The following is an 18209-nucleotide window of genomic DNA, read 5'->3' on the forward strand; positions in this document are numbered from 1 at the left end:
ATCCCGAGCGCCAGGAAACCTAACTTGAAACTACCCTGTCTCGCTTCTCCTGTTCCTGGAGAATCTGAAATCTGATGGTGCCGACCATATTGTCCTTTAACAGTATCCCTAACAGAAAAGTGTTGCCATGCCATTTTTCCCTACAAGGGAGAATAAGATGAGAGACCAATCAACTAGTGTTTCAAAAGGATGCTTTTCCTCCAGTCCGCCAGTGGGAGGCGCAAGTGGTTTGGGCGAGAGCCTGGAGTGGGGCATAGGCTGGGCAGCGACCGGGCTCGCGAGGGCAAGTGCCCGATCTCGCCTTCTCTCTCCTGGAGACTCAGGGCTTCTGGACTGGGTGGGGCCTCCCACCGACCCCGGGATGTCCACTCGCGTGGCCTGGAGAGGGTGTGGCCTAGGGCTCCGCCCCCTTCCGCGGGCTCTAAATGCGCGGCGTCCGCGGAGGCGGGGTCAGAGCGCAGCGGCCGATCGCATCGCGGCTCCCGGAGGCCGCCAGGCAGCGGCCCGACCGGGCACTCAGGTACCGGCGTCCTCGAGGGGGTTCCGGGGCTGCACCCTACGGGGTCCCATGGCCTGCTGAGGCGCTGGGGAGGGCGTGGGCGGTCGTGGAGTGTGCCAGATTCCCTCGGCTGGCTCCGGCCGCTGCCTCCGCCCCCGCCTTCCTGCGGCGAAGTGAGGCTGATTGGCGCCTGCGCCACCGTGTGCGGTGGGGACGCGGCCAAGCGCGGGGCTAGAGCGGGAGACGAAGGGAAACAGAGTCACGTTGGCAAGGGAGCATCGTGCGTGGGTGGCACCACTTTCTCTGGCTTCCAGAAAGGATCCCCTCTCTGGCCATGCGTAAGGGCCCCCGTCGCTCTCTACAGGGCCAGTACCCCATTTTCCTTTTCCTCTTACAGAGCTCAGGGGTCCCACCCTGACCATCAGCAGCCTCGACCTGTCCCAAAATGGCTAGGACCCGCTCCAGAATCCTCCTTCCCCACCCCTCCCCCTCATATCCCGAGCCCCTAACGTGCACCCTCCTCGGGCTCTCTAGTGTCAGCTTACACGCCTTATATAGTCCGAGCAGGCTCCAGCGGCGGCCTGCCTGCCGGGACCCGGGGAAGGAGGGGGAGCTGGCCCCTGACTCACCCCGCCGCCCTTCTGAGATTCCCAGGTTAGCTTGGGCAAAGCAGTGCCAATTAACCCCACAGCCAACCCCTGGAAGAGAAAAGAAATTGAGCTTGATGAGGACTCTCCTCACCCTCCCAGTGGCTGGGGGCAGGGTGGGGAACCACCCTCTGTTGTCTGTGAGAGGTTGGCCTGCCAGGAGTCCAGCCAAGCCAGAAGAGATACCTGCCTCCCAGTGCCTGTGTGTGCTGAGCTCCCGCCCGTGCCTTCTTGGTACCTGGCCAACGCTAGTGCCCAGATCTGGACCTGCCTGCTGATTTGCGGTACAGACACTTTCTCTCCCTCCCTCACAGGAGCACGCACCATGGATACCTTCAAGGTTGTGCTGGAGGGGCCAGCCCCTTGGGGCTTCCGTCTGCAAGGGGGCAAGGACTTCAATGTGCCCCTCTCCATCTCTCGGGTGAGCCTAGACAGGGGAACGAACTCCCCAAGGGTTCTTGGGTGCTCAGGTTTCCAGAGGATCATGGGGGAGAAAACGGCAGGAGCAAGTCAGAACCAATAGGACAGGGGTATCCAGGTCCAAACGCATACTTACTACCAGGACTCCCGCCTAGGTGGAGAGTGGAGAGATGTTCCCAGCTTCCCTACTGTGACTTGGTATTTGATGCTCTTCCGTCCATCTGTGAGTGCCAGGGTGGAGCCTGCTCCTTCAGTATTGGAGGCTGGTGTCTCCAAGAAGTGTCTTAGCTGGAAGAGCAGCTTGTAGAACCAGGCCCCCAGCAGGATGTAACTTTAATTTCACTGCTATTCAAGGAATAGCAATTGTCACCATGCTTCTCTCCAAGTGACAGAACTTGGAGGGTCACTCAGCAAGTCCACAGCAGAGCCAGGGTTTGAACTGAGGCACAAAACGGCTTGTACTCTCTGTATGTTTCGCCTGTGTGAGGACTGAGTCTCAGTCAGGCTGGCGCTAGTCAGACTGTTGTGGCCTTTGACCCTAAGCAGAGGTGAAGTGAGGCTGGCCTATAGGATTCCTGTTCCCATTCCTCAGTCCATCCTGGTGTGGGGGGGTGGAGCTAGGAGCTGACTCCTCCCTGCGGCAGGGGGATTGCCTTATAAGCCCAAGAATGCAGCCCCAGCTGGGATGGCCTGCAGTGGCTAGTCAGCAGAGCCCAAAAGGGTTAGCCTAGGTCTAGGCCCCTCACCTGGCCCTCAGTCATTTGTGTCAGTAGGACTCAAAGCAAACTTTGTGCCCAGAGTGGGTGAGGCCAACCTTCCAGCTTGGTATCTCTTAACTGGCCTAGGGGGTCAAAAAGGGGGCAGGGACTTCCTGCCCTGATATCCGCCTGCCTAGAGAGGCCCACCCAGCCGCAGTGTAGGCAGGCAGCTGTTGGCAGGAAGCCCAGGGCAAGCCCAGCCCAAAGGGGCCTGAGACTTTCCAGGCAGTGCTCAGCCTGAGAGGGTATCAAGGCTGTTTCTCTCAGGGAGAGCCAAACATGGTGGTCGGGGCAGGCAGGCATGCAGGCATGTTCTTCCCAGGATGCTTCTCTGGAATTGCCTTGGAATCTGCTCCAACCAGCAGGATGACTCAGGGCCGTAGACCCTTCCCCCACACACATCCTACGGTTTCTTCCTCCCCTCTGGGAAGGTGCTGGCCACTGTGCTGCAGGTCTTGGTTTCCTTCATTGGTAATGAAGGCCTTGCAGATGGTGCCTGTTGGGGGCAAGCTGGCCCCTGCTGGCCCCTGGACTCCTTTGTCAGCGGCCTTAAGGCGTGGGTGGGGCCGCCCGCTGAGCCCTGCCCTGGAGTGAGTTAGGCCCTGATGGGTGGGGTGGTCTTTTCTAAATTGGGCCAGCCCGCTATCCCTCCCCTGACCCCAGAGTGGAGGGAGGAAGGAGGGGCTAGGGCTGGCTGTGGGCCCAGGCCTGGAAGATGAGGTAATGTCTGGGATTTGGGGGTTGGGCTGCTCAGTGGAGCTCCCAAGCTGACTCACCCACACCCATAACACTGTCCAGCCCCCTGGCTTTTCCCCTCCTTAATCTCACTAGCCTCTCTTCCCAAACGGTCCTCCCTGTGGTGCTCCTCTCTCCAACTCTGACCATCGGCCTACCCGTCACATGCCTGCCCTGCACACCCCACAAAGGAAGTAGTTACCTCTCCACTGCTTTTCAGGGAGCCAGCCGCTCCTCCTCACGAGACCCCCGCCTTGGTCTTGCCCCACACCTCTCAGGAAGCAGCCTGTGTAGGAAGGAGTGGTTAAACCAGGTTTCCATCTGTTGACTCACCGTGCCTGTGACTAAGTCATTTCCCCTTTCCAGCGTGCTTCCCTGTCCCCATTATTAAGGGATTGCTGGAGTGACATAAAGGTGAGAGGGGGCAAGCAGACCCCAAACGTAGCCACAGAATGAGGGGGCGTCTTTTCAGACAAGGTCTAGCCTTGAGCTGAGCTGTCAGTGCATCTGCCTAGCGTATCATAGTGTTGGCATTACAGGTATGCCTTGCCTGGTACCCCAGAGTCTTTTTTTTTTCTTCCTCCGAATTTTATTTAATTAATTAATTTTATTATTTTTTTTTTTAAGATTTATTGATTTGAGAGCACTGTAACTGTCCTCAGACACACCAGAAGAGGGCGCCAGATCCTATTACAGATGGTTGTGAGCCACCATGGGGTTGCTGGGAATTGAACTCAGGATTTCTGGAAGAACACAGTCAGTGCTCTTAACTGCTGAGCCGTCTCTCCAGGCCAATTTTATTAGTTTTTGAGGCAGGGTCTCTCTGTAGTCTTGGCTGCTCTGGAATTCACTATGCAGGCTGGCTTCGACCTCACAAAAAACCAGCTGCCTCTGCCTCCCCAGTGCTGGGTGGGTGTATGCCATACATCTGGCTATCCCAGTGTGTTTATTGGGTGCATTGACCCCTCATTTGTGCCCTGTTGTAGTGGAGCCTTCCAGTCGCGACCAAATCCTGGCTGTACCCCTTGCTGGCCGGGTGACTGAGTTCAGGTGCTCCACAGTTCAGTATTTTCTGAGTGTGAACAGGGTGTATCCCCAGATCCTGCAAGCGTGTTGGAAGGTGCGGTGGCGATCCTAGGTGTTCTGTGAGTTGCTATTCTTACCGTGCGCTGGCAGGTAAAGAGGGCTGTGACTCACCAACTCGCTCCTCTGCTAACCTCCCCTTCAGGCACAGAATAAAGCTGTCAAGTCCAGCTCCCTCTTCTGTCCCAGAGTTGGCAGTCTCCGCGTGAGGTCCCTCACGTCTTCTCTCTGTCTGCTTCAGTACATATTGCATTAGCTGACCTGGGGAGCCTCCTGAGACCTTGGGTATCCTACGCCCCACTTTTCCTACTACCTGTCAAGTGTAAATGCTTTGTGTGGTACCAGATGGTCGGGTGGCCCCCTGATTTTAGACTTGTGGAGGACCACCATGCCCCCAGTCCTTTTTGCTTTGAATTGGGAATTCCTGGTTTGTGTGGCAGGTGGGGGAACCCCATAGGCCTGGTGGGATGATAACCACCAGCACTGGCTGATTCCTGGCGAGCGGTGAGCCTTGGTCACCAAAAATAAAAGAAAGTAAAAAAATAAAGGAACATGGAGTCACGCAAGCGAAGGCATCCAGTTTGTGGGGAGGAGCCAGAACTTGGCCTTGATGGGGGTGGGGGCAGTAGTAGTTCTCAGATAGGAGATGGGACACTTAACAGGATATAGGTGACCCCGATCAATTTGTAGCCCAATTTCAGCAACATAGGTAGGTGGCTGTCTTGGGAGGGCAAGCTGGTGGGTAAAACAGCCAGCCTATAAAGGCCTCAGAAAACACAGCCATCAAAGGCTGTGGTCCTAGCCCTCCTTTGATGTGGCTAGCTTCAGGCTAGCAAGTGTGGGCACTAGCCTGAAGGTGGCTGTTTACCAACTGTGTCTGGACTGTGAGGGAGCAGCCTGGATATGCACCCATGGGCCTCTGACCATTGCTCTCCACAGCTCACCCCTGGTGGTAAAGCTGCCCAGGCCGGGGTGGCTGTGGGAGACTGGGTACTGAATATCGACGGTGAGAACGCAGGAGGCCTCACGCACATTGAAGCCCAGAACAAGATCCGCGCCTGTGGGGAGCGCCTCAGCCTGGGTCTTAGCAGGTACAGACGCTGATAGGCGGAAGGGGGTGGGCATAGTTTCCAGTCTCGCTTACCTGCCATGACTGCGTCTCTCTTCTTCTCCAGAGCCCAGCCTGTTCAGAGCAAACCACAGAAGGTAAGTTATATAGGAGATGTCCTGGCTGAGAGAGGGAGGCGTTTAGACTGGGCTGACCTACCCTCCCTGGCCCAGCCTTGGGACCCTCTAGCTAAGAGCAGAGGGCAGATATCAGAATGGGCGGGGTCTGGGGAACCAGGACCTAGTGGGGCTAGAAGCTGCCGCACGGTCTGGGCGCCATTCGTGCCTGCCTGTCTGTCTGCCTGCTTCTTCCCACAAGCCTGTGCTGTGTGCACCTACCTACCCTTGGTCCCCTTGGCCCAGAGTGGGTTGAATTCATCGCTTGTCAATGGGCCCCTTGAGGTCGTAGTTACCCCTTCATCTTAGCCTCTGGCCAGATGTGTAAGAGTGGGGCCGGACCTGTCACTGTGCTTGTTGGTGGTGACGCCACTCCCACCTCCACCCCACTCCACACTCCCACCCACCCACCCTGCCCGGCTCTGTCTCCGCCCAGGCCCTGACCCCTCCCGCCGACCCCCCGAGGTACACTTTTGCACCAAGCGCCTCCCTCAACAAGACGGCCCGGCCCTTCGGGGCACCCCCACCTACTGACAGCACCCCGCCGCAGAATGGGTATGTCAGCCCCGCCCATTCACTCCTGCCTCTTGTGCACACTGTCTAGTCCTTTCTCAAGCACACACGCAAGCTGCCTGCTACTGCTCAGTTTGTGCCGGACCCCAGCCCCTTAACCGTGTGGCAGCAAGCCCTGGCAGCTGGGTGGGGCTACAGGAATAGAGCCCTACCTGAGGCCCTGCTGGGCGACCTGGGGTTGGGGTGTGGTGTTGAGCCGGCTGAGTCTCTCATACTCATGGCTACCTTGCCTCCTCTCCACTGCTCTCATTTCCCCTGCCTTTCTTCTCCTATATCTGTCCCTTTATTTGTCTATCTGTCTATTTCCTTCACAGGTGCAGACCCCTGACAAGTCAGTGAGCCCCCTCTTCCTGTCACTTTCCTCCCTTCCTTTTGGCACTCTGGGTGGCAGCCCCTCCCTGCCCTGCCTGTCCTGCCCCCTCTGATTTACCCACCTACCCAACAAAGCCCTTCGCTTCGCCCTCTTCCCCCAGCCCCCCAGCTGTCACCATAACCCATGCACATCACATCCTGGGAGGGGCAGTCCCCGGTGCCCACAGAGCCGGAGGTTCTGAGCTCTACCCTTCCCATAGACAGTTGCTCAGACAGCTGGTCCCCGATGCCAGCAAGCAGCGGCTGATGGAGAACACGGAAGACTGGCGGCCGCGGCCGGGGACGGGCCAGTCCCGCTCCTTCCGCATCCTTGCCCATCTCACGGGCACAGAGTTCAGTAAGTGCTGGCCCCGGTCAGGGCGGACTCTCCTGGCCTTAGCCTGGGCCCAACTCTGCCGGGACTGAAGGCTGGGGTGAGCCTTGTTTCTCTTGATCAATGCCCGCCTCTCCTCTCAGTGCAAGACCCGGATGAGGAAGTCATGAAGAAGTCAAGGTAAAAAGCGGCCGCGCTGGCCCCTCTCCCTGACCTTGCCCTTCTTCCTTTCCAGCCAGCAGCCCTCGGTGCTCCTGGCCGTCCCCTGCCAGAGCTCTCTGCTGTCCCTCCTTTCCTTCCCTCCATCCTCCCTGCCTCCCTTCCATCTCTCCCTCCTCCTGCTTCCTCCTCCTCCTCCTCTCTCTCTCTCTCTCTCTCTGCCCCTCAGGGAAAAGTATGTCCTGGAGCTACAGAGCCCACGCTATACACGCCTCCGGGACTGGCACCACCAGCGCTCTGCCCACGTGCTCAACGTGCAGTCATAGCCTGGCCTTCCCAGCCTACTGCCCTCTGCTTCCTTTCTGTTACTCGCTCCCGGGGTGCCCCATGGGTGCCTCGAGCTCTTGCCTACCGCTTTCATGCCCCTAGCCTGAACCTCCTACTGGCCTGGTCCTGGCAGCCGGCCTGGCACAGGGCCTGGCTTCGTCTGACACTGCCTTCCTTCTTGGCCCTGTGGTACTACTGTCTGCCAGGTCTGCGTGGCCTTGAGCATGGAAATAAACGTTCTCAGTCCTGCTTCCTATGCCTCCGTCTCCCATCTTTGGGTCTGGTTATGTTTTAGGTTTGGGATGCCAAATGGTTTGGATTTGGTGTGGGTCCTGCAGCCTGCTTCTTGGTGGGAGGGAAAACCTAACCAAGATGGCTCTGCCTTACCCACGTGGTTCTCCTGGATAAAAGGAGACCCAAAGCCTGCCCTAGGAGTGGGAGCACACTCTGCTTCCACATTCTACACAGTAGCCCAGATAGCTGTACCCTACTTAGAGGAAGCACCCCTTCCTACTCACCCCAAAGAGACCTAGAATCTATCCCAGCAGCTCCTCAATGTATGCAAGCACCACCCATGGGGGCAGCACAGCTGAAGTTAGGGGGTGGGACCACACCCAAAGCCTCAACCAGGCAGGGCCTTGAATGGCAGATCTTACAGCCAGGTGCCCAGGACAGAAGCCCCAGCCCCAGCCCCAGCCTCAACTATACCCCAGGAATCCTGGCCTGGTAAGACAGTGGGCTTGGGGCTGAAGAAGGGTGGGTAGCCTCCATGGACATAGGGGTGGTGGGCTTTTAAGGCTACCCTGGGTTCTACCCTCTGCCCTTTGGGCTCCCTGAGCACCCCTCTGGATCTACTCTCTTTGGCTGTCAGGCCCCACCACCCCCAGCCCCACCAGCCGCCCACCCTGGGCCGTGGACCCTGCATTTGCTGAACGCTATGCCCCAGACAAAACCAGCACAGTCCTGACCCGGCATAGCCAACCAGCCACACCCACGCCTCTGCAGAACCGCACCTCCATAGTGCAGGCCGCAGCTGGAGGGGGCACAGGAGGGGGCAGCAACAATGGCAAGACTCCTGTATGCCATCAGTGCCACAAAATCATCCGGTGAGTGTTCCCTTCTAATACTGATCTTTCCTGCCCTGCAGCCTGGCCCTGGCCTGTCTTCTATATCTATCCTACCTTTGCTGCTGCTCTGAGAGAGTTAAGGATTTGGTTAAGGAGGGATCTAGCCTGGATCCTCGGGTCTTTTTAAATGTTTATGTTTTTGTACATGGGTGCACATTTTGTCTGGATGTGGATCTGTGCACCACTTGCATGCCTGGTGCCCACAGACACCAAGAAAAGGTGTCGGATTCCCCTGGAACTGGATGGAGTTTAGATGGCTGTGAGCCGTCATATGGGTGCTGGGAATCAAACCTGGGTCCTGTAGAAGAGCAGCCAGTGCTCTGTCAGCTGCTGAGCCATCTTTGCAGCCCCGATCCTCCGGTTCTTAATCCTGTACTTCCTACCATACTCACACCCGTCTATAGCAGGGAAACCAGGAAGGTGCCAGCGGCACCCTAGAGATGTGTCTGTCGCTTTGCCACTCTCTGGATAAAGAAAGGCCTCCATTCCCCCTCCGCTGCTTCCTAAAGCTCGGCCTCTGCTGGGCCTCGTCTCTAAAGGCCAAGAGGCCACGGGTACCTCCCTTTTTGCACTGCTTAACACAGCCCCTCAGAGGCAGATTCTAGAACCTTCCTAGTTGTTGGCCCTGTCCCTGGCCTGCTTTGGTCTCCAGTTTGCTTTCAGGCAGAGGATTTGTAGAACATCCCCTCCTTCTGACACCCCTGTTTAATCTAGGACCCGCAGACCCCTACTCAGGGGTCTCGCCAAATGGAACAGGCAAGCCGAAGCTGTTCACCAGGGTCTTTCAAGCTATTTGTCTTCACACTGGACAGTAGTCCCCGGGGTGTTTTGGGAGACTCAAATCGTCAACTTCCACCCACACCAGGGTGCCTCCATTGTCAAGAGAGTATATAAGGGTTTCATTGCTTTTGGTCCATCTTGCTGTATGAATAACCAACTCGCGTAAGAACAAATGCTGTCTCCTGATGACAGGAGAAGAAGCTTCCGCCTTCCTCCTGGAGCCCCTGCCTCATTTGCACATATTCCCTCTCCCTGCAGCGGCCGATACCTGGTAGCCCTGGGTCACGCATACCATCCCGAGGAATTTGTGTGCAGCCAGTGTGGAAAGGTCCTGGAAGAGGGTGGCTTCTTCGAGGAGAAGGGAGCTATCTTTTGTCCTTCCTGCTATGATGTGCGCTATGCGCCCAGCTGTGCCAAATGCAAGAAGAAGATCACTGGAGTGAGTGGGGCTGGTGGGTGGGCAGGAAGGCCAGGAGGGCAGGTGGGCAGGAGGGCCAGGTGGGCAGGAGGGCAGGTGGGCAGGGAGGCAGGTGGGCAGGGAGGCCAGGTGGGCAGGAGGGCAGGTGGGCCAGGTAGGCAGGTGGGCCAGGTGGGCAGGAGGGGCAAGGGAGAAAGTGAAATGTTAGCAGTTTGGGGCAGCTGTCAGATGTGGTGCTATCAGCAGGAATCTCCAGGATCCTAAACAGCCTAACAGAGGAGACTGTAGCTCAGTGGTAGAGCGCTTGTGTACCACGCACAAGGCCCTAGTTCCATTTCTGTAGAGCGTTATCAGGCACGGTGGTGTTGACTTCTAATCCCAGCACTCAGAAAGCAGGAGGCCTGTGAGTGACAGGCCAGCCTGGACCACACAGGGAGACTGCCTGAAAAAAGCAAAACATTCTAATAATGGCTTCACTTTGTATCAGTGAACTTTGTAACTCTCTCTTCAGTTCTTCTAGATGGGGTTTCTCTGTGTAGACATGGCTGTCGACCAGGCTGGCCTTGAACTCACAGACATCCTCCTGCCTTCTATCTCCTAAGTGCTGGGATTAAAGGCATGCACCACCACAGCCTCACTAGCCAGGATACTCTGAAAAGACCAGCTAGCTATTTGTTTGTTTGTTTTGGTGTGTTTATTTTATGTGTGTAGAGTGTTTTGCCTGCACACATGTATGTATGTGCACCCCATTCACGACTGGTACTCTCAGAGGTCACAAGGCAGTGTCCCCTAGAATTGGAATCACAGACGCTTGCGATTTAACCATATGAGTGCTAGAAATGGAACTCAGGACCTCTTAACAACTGAGCCGTCTTTCCAGCCTAAAAGACCAACCAAACTTTTACTCAGAAAAAGCTTAAGCAAGGGAAGCAAGCCGGCTCCAGTGACTGGAGGCGCTGACTCCAGGTGCCGCCGAGCCTTGGTACCATGATCCCCTGAGTTTGCCTGTTTCTACCTTTGTTGGCTTCCTTTATTTCCAGCATGCTTTTTTTTCCTGGGAAATGTCAAGAAGAGTGCCACTGTTCCTCCAAGGCTCCGTTTCCCCAGGTTAGCTCCCTGGGAGAGAAAACACCTCAGTCCCACTTGGTACGTGGCGACCCCAGCATGGACGCTCATTGCCTTAGCTTGACTCACATAATCAATCATCCCAGGAAGGTGACTCTCCATCCTGTCAAACATTGACAGGTGGCTTTGAACTCCAGCTGAACCAGTGACCAGGGACAAATGGTGACCTCAAATAAAAGCAGGATGGCGGCACCCTAAGAAGGGAAGTGGTCACGAGAGGGCTGTGCCTCCTGGGACTGCACTTGGCTGCCATAGCAGTAGAGACATGGCCAGGAGAAACGGGCTTATTTATTTCAGACAGAAGGATTCCTGAACTAGGATGGCACGCCAGGGTGCCTGCTACTGTGTAACGCTTTTGTCATAAGGCTGCTGAGGCCTGGCATTCCTTAGAATACACTGGGGATCCAGCCCAGGGCCTTATATATCGTAAGGCTTTTCATTTGAACCCAAAAGATAGAAACTGGCTTCCATTATTGTCTGGAAGAGCAGTACATCCACCACGGGATACATGGAATGCAGAAAAACCCAGTGTGCTTGTCACCCTAGCTGGGCATGGGGGCGCCTGGATCCAGGAGCCCACAGATACTGGTGCTCAAGTTCCTTATAGAGTGGCATTATAGTCACACGTAACCTGTGCATATCCTCTGTGCTTCAGTCTGTCTCCAGGTCATTTAGACCCCTCAATCAAATGTAGATAGCTGTGCCTGGCTTGTTTAGGGAACAATGACAAGAACTGGAAGTCTACATCTGTTCAGTACAGGCACGAGTGCTTTCCAAGTATTGTTGATTCACGGTTGATCAAAGCCGCAGATGCCAGGCCTGAGGGTTCTGAGGGCCACTTGTGCTCTGCAGTCGAGGTTCCAGCTGCCAATAGAAATAGAAGGCCACAAGCAGCCAGTCCAGTGTCTACTGCTTCCAGTGTACAAAGCTGAGACTCTGGAGATAATTTGACAGGACTCATGGGTGGCAAAGGCAGACATCCAAACTAAAACATCGATGCAAACTGTTCTTCTCTTAGAGGCTAAACACAGCATAACACCAGATTTTTCTCTGCACAGCTGGTTGTGAGGCTACATCTGTGTATGTAGCAGGAGTTCAAACCTGGCAGACAGGTCTATCCTGTGACCTGAGAGGACCCTGCTCCCACGTACTCTCCCTGTGGGATATAGACTTGCAGGTGTCACGGGCTCGGAGGGACAGGGACACCGAACAGATTAAGTTTTGACAACCAGAGTGGGTTTCTATTCTATACAATGGACACTAAGGCCCAGAAAGGGGAAGAAACTACCTAATGTGTGTGTGTGGGGGGGTGGGCAATGCATGTGTGTGTGTGTGTGTGTGCATGTGCATGTGTGTGTATGTGTGGGCATGTGTGTGTGTGTGGGCACGTGTAGGCGTGCATGTGGGGGGCATGCATGTGTGTGTGCATGTTTGTGTGTGTGTGGTAAGAGTATAAAGCTGTGCCCAGGCCTGCTATCCATCCCTAAGTTGAGCTCTCTGGATACAGAGGCAAGGCTGTTAGGTAGAGCCAGAGTCCGCAATGTGGCTCTCAGATTAGTGAGAAGGAGAGAGAACTCTTTCAGTAGCTTCACACAGAGGTGGACAGCCTGGGACTGCATAGTGGACTAAGGCTCCTTCGTTTTCTTGTCCAGACAGTCTCAATATATATTGCAGAATGTCTAGTCCAGGGTGACTCTTGAGCCTTGACTGAAATGTCTACATTCTAGCGAGTTCCATGTCGTAAGGGGACAAGAAGGCAGGTAGCACCCATCTTTTTTTTTTAATTTTTTAAAAGGATTTATTTTATATATATAAGTAGTCAGTGCTCTTAACCACTGAGCCGTCTCTTCAGCTCCGTGGCACCCATCTTTAAAGGGTGATGTCACTTCGCCATCCTGCTGATCAGAACCCACTTGTTAATCACACCTAGCTGCAAGGGAGGCTGGGACGTATCGCCTTTATTTTGGGTAGCCACATACCTAGCAAAGATGGATTTGATTATTTGCCTGAAAGGAAAAAAAACTTACCTCCCAGGGTTAAAAGTCTGCCTCACCAATCTTCCAGGTGTTGTAGTAAGGGGCCTTTCTGCCTGGAAGTCCTTTCAAAATACTCCCTGCTTCTGGCTCTATTTTGTCAGTAAGCTCTGGTCCCTCTACCACAACTCCTCTGTGTTCTCCTAGCATCTCTTATCACAACCCTTCCTCAGCTGAGACTCAACTGACACCTCAAGAACCTCTTCAACCTCACACATATATATATTATATATATATATATATATAAAATATAATATATATATATAAATATAATATATATATATAATTGTGTGTGCACACTTGAATGAATGCTAGTGTCCACGGAAGCCAGACAAGTGTGTCACATACCCTGGAGCTGGAGTTACAGGTTGCCTAAAATGGGTGCTAGATGCTGAACTCCACTCTCCTTCAAAGAATACATCCATCTCTCCACCAGGAATACCCTTCTATTGCATTCATTCATTCATTCATTCATTCAATACCCTTTTATTATATTCATTCAGTCATTTACTCACTCCTTCGTGTTGAGACAGGGTTTCTCTGTGTAGCCCTGACTGTCCTGGACCTCACACTGTAGACCAGGCTGGCCTCGAACTCAGAGATCCACCTCTGCCTCTCAGTGCCCTACCACCACCCCACACCTTCTCAGTCCCCACCCTTCCCATCACGTCTCCCCACGGTTCACTCTACGTATCCTTATCCCCTGACCCATCTTGCCTCCCCCAGTGTGGACACCATGAGCCAAGAGTCTGTTTGACTTACACACTGTGTCCATTGTAGAAGGCGGTCAGTAAACACTTGAGCAGGTGCGTGGAAGTGGCCTTAAGAGGAAGGCAAACACGCGGGGATTCCCTCAGAGAAGGATGCGTGCCGTGCCAAAGAGTGGTTTGTGTCCCAGGTAGCACTTGAGGACGGTGTGACTGAGGACGGAGATCAGATGAGCTTCAGAAAGTTGCTGTTGGCGCTGTGGGGGATGGGAACTACAGCCAGGATCATGCCAGAGCTAAGATGGCCCCCAAAATTACATTTGGCACGGCCATGCTTGTATTTCTGAGTCAGTAAGCATCTTTTCCAAACCCGAGCTAGGTGTAGCAGGGTGGCACAGCGCTTGCTTAGCATCTATGAGGTCCTCCTAGATTTTTATCTCCAGCACCAAGAAAAACAAAAGGTTTCAATCTAAGTATTCCAATCATTCAGAGTGAACCTGTCAGAACCACCCTTGGAAGCAGAACAAGCAATCCCCAAGTGAGGCAGGCTCCAGTTGGGCCCACTGAATACCCTATCTGGCCCTTATAAGAACCTGGGCCCCTGGGCTGGAGAGATGGCTTAGCGGTTAAGAGCACTGACTGTTCTTCAGAAGGTCCTGAGTTCAAATCCCAGCAACCACATGGTGGCTTCACAACCATCTGTAATGAGATCTGATGACCTCTTCTGGTGTGTCTGAAGACAGCTACAGTGTGCTTATGTATAATAAAAAATAAACCTTTAAAAAAAAAAAAAAAGAACCTGGGCCCCTGCCAGGCGGTGGTGGCACACGCCTTTAATCCCAGCACTTGGGAGGTAGAGGCAGGTGGATTTTTAAATTTGAGGGCAGCCTGGTCTACAGACTGAGTTCCAGGACAGCCAGGGCTACACAGAGAAATCCTGCCTAGAAAAGGAACCTGGGTCCCTGACGCAAACCTGGGCTATTTTCTAAACAGCCCAAGCTTGGGTTCAGGTACTCAGTCCCTAAGATAGGGAGCTAGGCTTTACAAGAGGATAAAGCTGTCGCCAGGAGCCCCATACTGTCTCTGGCCCAGGTGGACCTAACCATTCCAGGAAGGGCCAGTTTTTCCCTGGGGAGAGTTCATCTCTGAGCCTCTGCTTCCTTAGCTGAGCTAAGTCCACTGAGGACCCACAGTGGGCTGGGTGCTGTTGGAGTAGATCCGTTCAGAGAGCAGTTGAGGCTTCTTGTCTTCTGCATCTAGAAAGGATCTTGGAGGGGAGTGTGGGGGCGTGGCTTAAAGTATTCACTGGTGTCAGAGTGGGCCCTGTAGAGAAAGTGACAGCTATGCACAAACTGAAGTCACCGATGGGGAGACAAGGAGGAGAGGAGCTGTCTGGGCGGGCAGAGAGCTAGGGTGTAGCTCCAACACAGGTGTGTTTGGTATGAGAGTCAACATGTGAGTGACGGAGGGGGGTGGGGGGCACAGGACAGGCCTGCTGACTTCTGGGTCCTGCGCGGGCTCTTTTAAAGATGGGATCTTCATAGGCCGAGTTTGAACTCTGTACCCGGCAGGCCAGTCACCTGGCTGGGTGTGTCTTGAAGGTGGACCCTTCAGTACTTACTGATGAAGGTATGGGAGAAAGGGGAGTTTGGCGTCATGGTGGCACATACCTGAAAGGTCACCGCTTAGCACATGGAGGCAGGAGTATCATCTTCAGGGGTTCAAAGCCAGCCAGAGACAGCTACAGGCGACTGCCTCAAAAAAAAGGGGGGGGGGAGGGCTGGAGATGACTCAGGGGTTAAGAGCACTGACTGCTCTTCTGAAGGTCCTGAGTTCAAATCCCAGCAACCACATGGTGGCTCACAACCATCTGTAACAAGCTCTGATGTCTGATGCCCTCTTCTGGGGTGTCTGAAGACAGCTACAGTGTACTTACATATAACAAATAAATCTTAAAAAAAAAAAACAAAAAACAAAAAACTAGTGGGAGATATGGTTTAACATACAAAATTCTTGACGTTTGAGATGAGAAGTCTTGGAGATTTTTGAAAATGCAACTCTGGGACCTGATGATGGGGACCTTGGGGGTGGCTGGTGCGGCTCTGGGAGCTGTCCGTATGGAGATGTAATATTTTACAGCAGTGGGAGGGGCCACGCCAGCCTTCCTGTGTCCTGGGGGATGGGCTTAACCTGATGGTGGCTGTGGCCTCTTCCAGGAGATCATGCATGCCCTGAAGATGACCTGGCACGTGCACTGCTTCACCTGTGCTGCCTGCAAGACACCTATTCGCAACAGAGCCTTCTACATGGAAGAAGGAGCCCCCTACTGCGAGCGAGGTGAGTGGAGCCTAGAGAGGCACAGAGGGACTGCGGGCGAGGAGGGGCGGGGAGCACGTGCCATACAGCCTCTCTTCTTCTGTCCCCATTACCAGACTATGAGAAGATGTTCGGCACAAAATGTCGCGGCTGTGACTTCAAGATCGATGCCGGAGACCGATTCCTGGAAGCGCTGGGCTTCAGCTGGCATGATACATGCTTTGTTTGCGCAGTAAGCACCTCCCTCCCCACCTCCCCCACCCTCCCAGCCACCCATCCCCCACCCCACCCCTGTGCCCTCTGTTCCTTCCTACCCCACTCTCATCTCCTGCCTGTGGGATATCAGAGAGCTTGGGAAGGGGTCTCTCCCATTCTCCCCAGTCTTGTGTGACTGGACCTTCATTGTTGGCCCTCAGATATGTCAAATCAACTTGGAAGGAAAGACCTTCTACTCCAAGAAGGACAAGCCCCTCTGTAAGAGCCACGCCTTCTCCCACGTATGAGTACCTCCCACCCTACCCCACCTGAAGGGTGAAAAACCAGAGCAGTCACCCTCTACCTTCCTGGGTAGGGCTGGCAGTAGCTGTCCCAGCCCCAGCTCCTGGCCAGAATCCTGGGGTTCCCTCTTCACCGTCCCCATCCCTGTTCCCACACTTCCTCCACCACCTTCACTCACTGGTGCTGGCTTCCTAGCCCCAGTTCACTCCGGTGCCACAATAAACCTGTATCGTGCTGTGCGCTGCGTGCCTGCCCGCTTTGCATTCAGAACGGTGGGACTTGAGGCAGGAGGAGGTTGAGGGTTAAGACAGTGCTTGGGGCTGACCCTCTTCGTCCTCCTGGGGATGTGGAGGCCACATGGTCACTGGGAAGAAGTACAGTTGGACCCTGTGGGCTGACTGCCCACAGATGTGAAGGAAGCCACTGGTAGGAGGACTTGAGGGTGGAGGTGGGCTGTGCCTGCCAGGTGAGACACACATCGTCTGCCTTCCACTATCCACGCCTAGAAAACCAGAACAGAGGGGAGGTCAGGCTGGGCGGGACGGAGTGCTGGGTTCAAGTCCTACATGGGGATCTGCAATGTCCTGGGGACAGTGTGGACACAGAGAGGACCCAGGGACAAGCCCCAGGATGCCTGGACAATGTTGCTAGGTATCTTATTACACACCAGAGGCCGCTTGCTCATGCCGTGCTCCCACCCACCTCGCCAGGTGCCTGCCAGTCTTTTTTTTTTTTTCAAGAGATATTTTTACGTATGAGTGTTTTGCCCGTATGCGTGTATGCATGCACACCATTTGCACACCTGGGGCCCATGGAGGGTAGGAGGCGTCATTAGAGTCTCCAGAACTGGAGTTTTAGATAGTTGTAAGCCACCATGGAATGCTGGGACCCAGACCTCAGCCCTCTGCAAGGGCAGCAAGGGCTCTCGACTGCTGAGCCGCCTTATCTCCAGTTGTTTGTTGTTCGTTTTTGAGACAGGATTTCTCTCCGTAGTCCTGGCTGTCCTAGAGCTCAGTCTGTAGACCAGGCTGACCTCCAGCTCACTGAGATCCCCCTGCCTTTCCCTTTGGAATACTGAGATTAAAGGCCTGCACCACACCATGCCTAGTCTTGTTTGGTTTTTTGAAACAGGTTGTTATTCTGTATGCCAGGCTGGCCTGGAACTCAGTCACCTGGCTGGCTTCAAATTTAAGGGCTTTCTCCTGGCTTAGCCTCCCTGGTGCTGATGTGGGTGGGTGGGTGGGTGCGGGGATATATATATGTGTGTGTGTGTGTGTGTGTGTGTGTGTGTGTGTGTGTGTGTGTGTGTGAGCCCACACGCCCTTCTTGCTTACCTTGGTTGTTTTTTTTTTTTTTTTTAATTTGGTTGTTTGGGGGCAGATTTGGTTTGAATTTTGGGTTTTTTTTGTTTATTTGTTTGTTTTTTGTTATTTTTAAAGCTTTATTTATTATAAGTCAGTACACTGTAGCTGTCTTCAAACATTCCAGAAGAGGGCATCAGATCTCATTACAGATGGTTGTGAGCCACCATGTGGTTGCTGGGATTTGAACTCAGGGACCTTCAGAAGAGTAGTCACTGCTCCTAACCGCTGAGCCATCTCTCCACCACCACCACCCCTTTTTTTCTTTTTTGAATCAAAGTTTTATGTCGCTGGCCTTAACTCACTGTGTAGTCCATGGAAAATCTTGACTTTGAAATTTTTGCCTCTGCCTCTTGGGTGCTGGGTAACACCTGGTTTTATGCAGTACTGGGACTCAAACCCAGGGCTTTGTACTTCCTAGGCAAAGACTCCATAAACTGCACTCTATCCCCAATCATGCTTACTCATTTTCTAGATGAGTAAACTCAGAAAGGTCAAGACATGTAGCCAAGGTCACACCACCTGAGCCAGGCACCAATCAGGGTGTATTGACCTAAAACTGGCTGAGACTTGTAGCCAAGGTCACACAGCCTCTGAGCCAGGCAGGAAGCCGGGTGTATGGTACTGAGTTAAGTTTGTGAGCCAGTGTCCCTCCAGGAAGCCTGCTTCTACCATGGGGCCATTTATGTTTTTTTAATTTGTGCATATGGGTGATTTGTCTACATAGATGTATA

The 18209-nt window shown here is 54.0% G+C and overlaps 1 protein-coding gene across 4 annotated transcripts; it reads left to right on the forward strand.

Moving 5' to 3' along the window:
- The first annotated feature begins 417 nt into the window (after positions 1 to 417).
- Pdlim7 (PDZ and LIM domain 7) lies at positions 418 to 16853 on the forward strand. Of its 4 annotated transcripts, none has more exons than XM_052156757.1 (13): positions 418 to 520; positions 1461 to 1567; positions 5082 to 5233; positions 5318 to 5348; positions 5803 to 5921; positions 6512 to 6648; positions 6768 to 6804; positions 7769 to 7836; positions 7982 to 8216; positions 9276 to 9456; positions 15517 to 15637; positions 15733 to 15848; positions 16033 to 16853. In XM_052156757.1, exons 2-13 carry the CDS (start codon positions 1472 to 1474, stop codon positions 16117 to 16119), a joined length of 1380 nt encoding a protein of 459 aa, XP_052012717.1. In that variant the 5' UTR covers positions 418 to 520; positions 1461 to 1471; the 3' UTR covers positions 16120 to 16853. The 4 variants fall into 4 exon arrangements, with proteins under 4 accessions (XP_052012717.1, XP_052012718.1, XP_052012719.1 ...); XM_052156758.1 differs by lacking the exon at positions 5803 to 5921 and adding an exon at positions 6254 to 6270; XM_052156759.1 differs by lacking the exons at positions 7769 to 7836; positions 7982 to 8216; positions 9276 to 9456; ... (1 more) ...; positions 15733 to 15848; positions 16033 to 16853 and adding an exon at positions 7013 to 7762.
- The last annotated feature ends 1356 nt before the right edge of the window (positions 16854 to 18209 follow it).

Source organism: Apodemus sylvaticus, chromosome 14, assembly GCF_947179515.1.
Source record: "Apodemus sylvaticus chromosome 14, mApoSyl1.1, whole genome shotgun sequence".
In the NCBI taxonomy this organism is placed as follows: Eukaryota; Metazoa; Chordata; class Mammalia; order Rodentia; family Muridae; genus Apodemus; species Apodemus sylvaticus.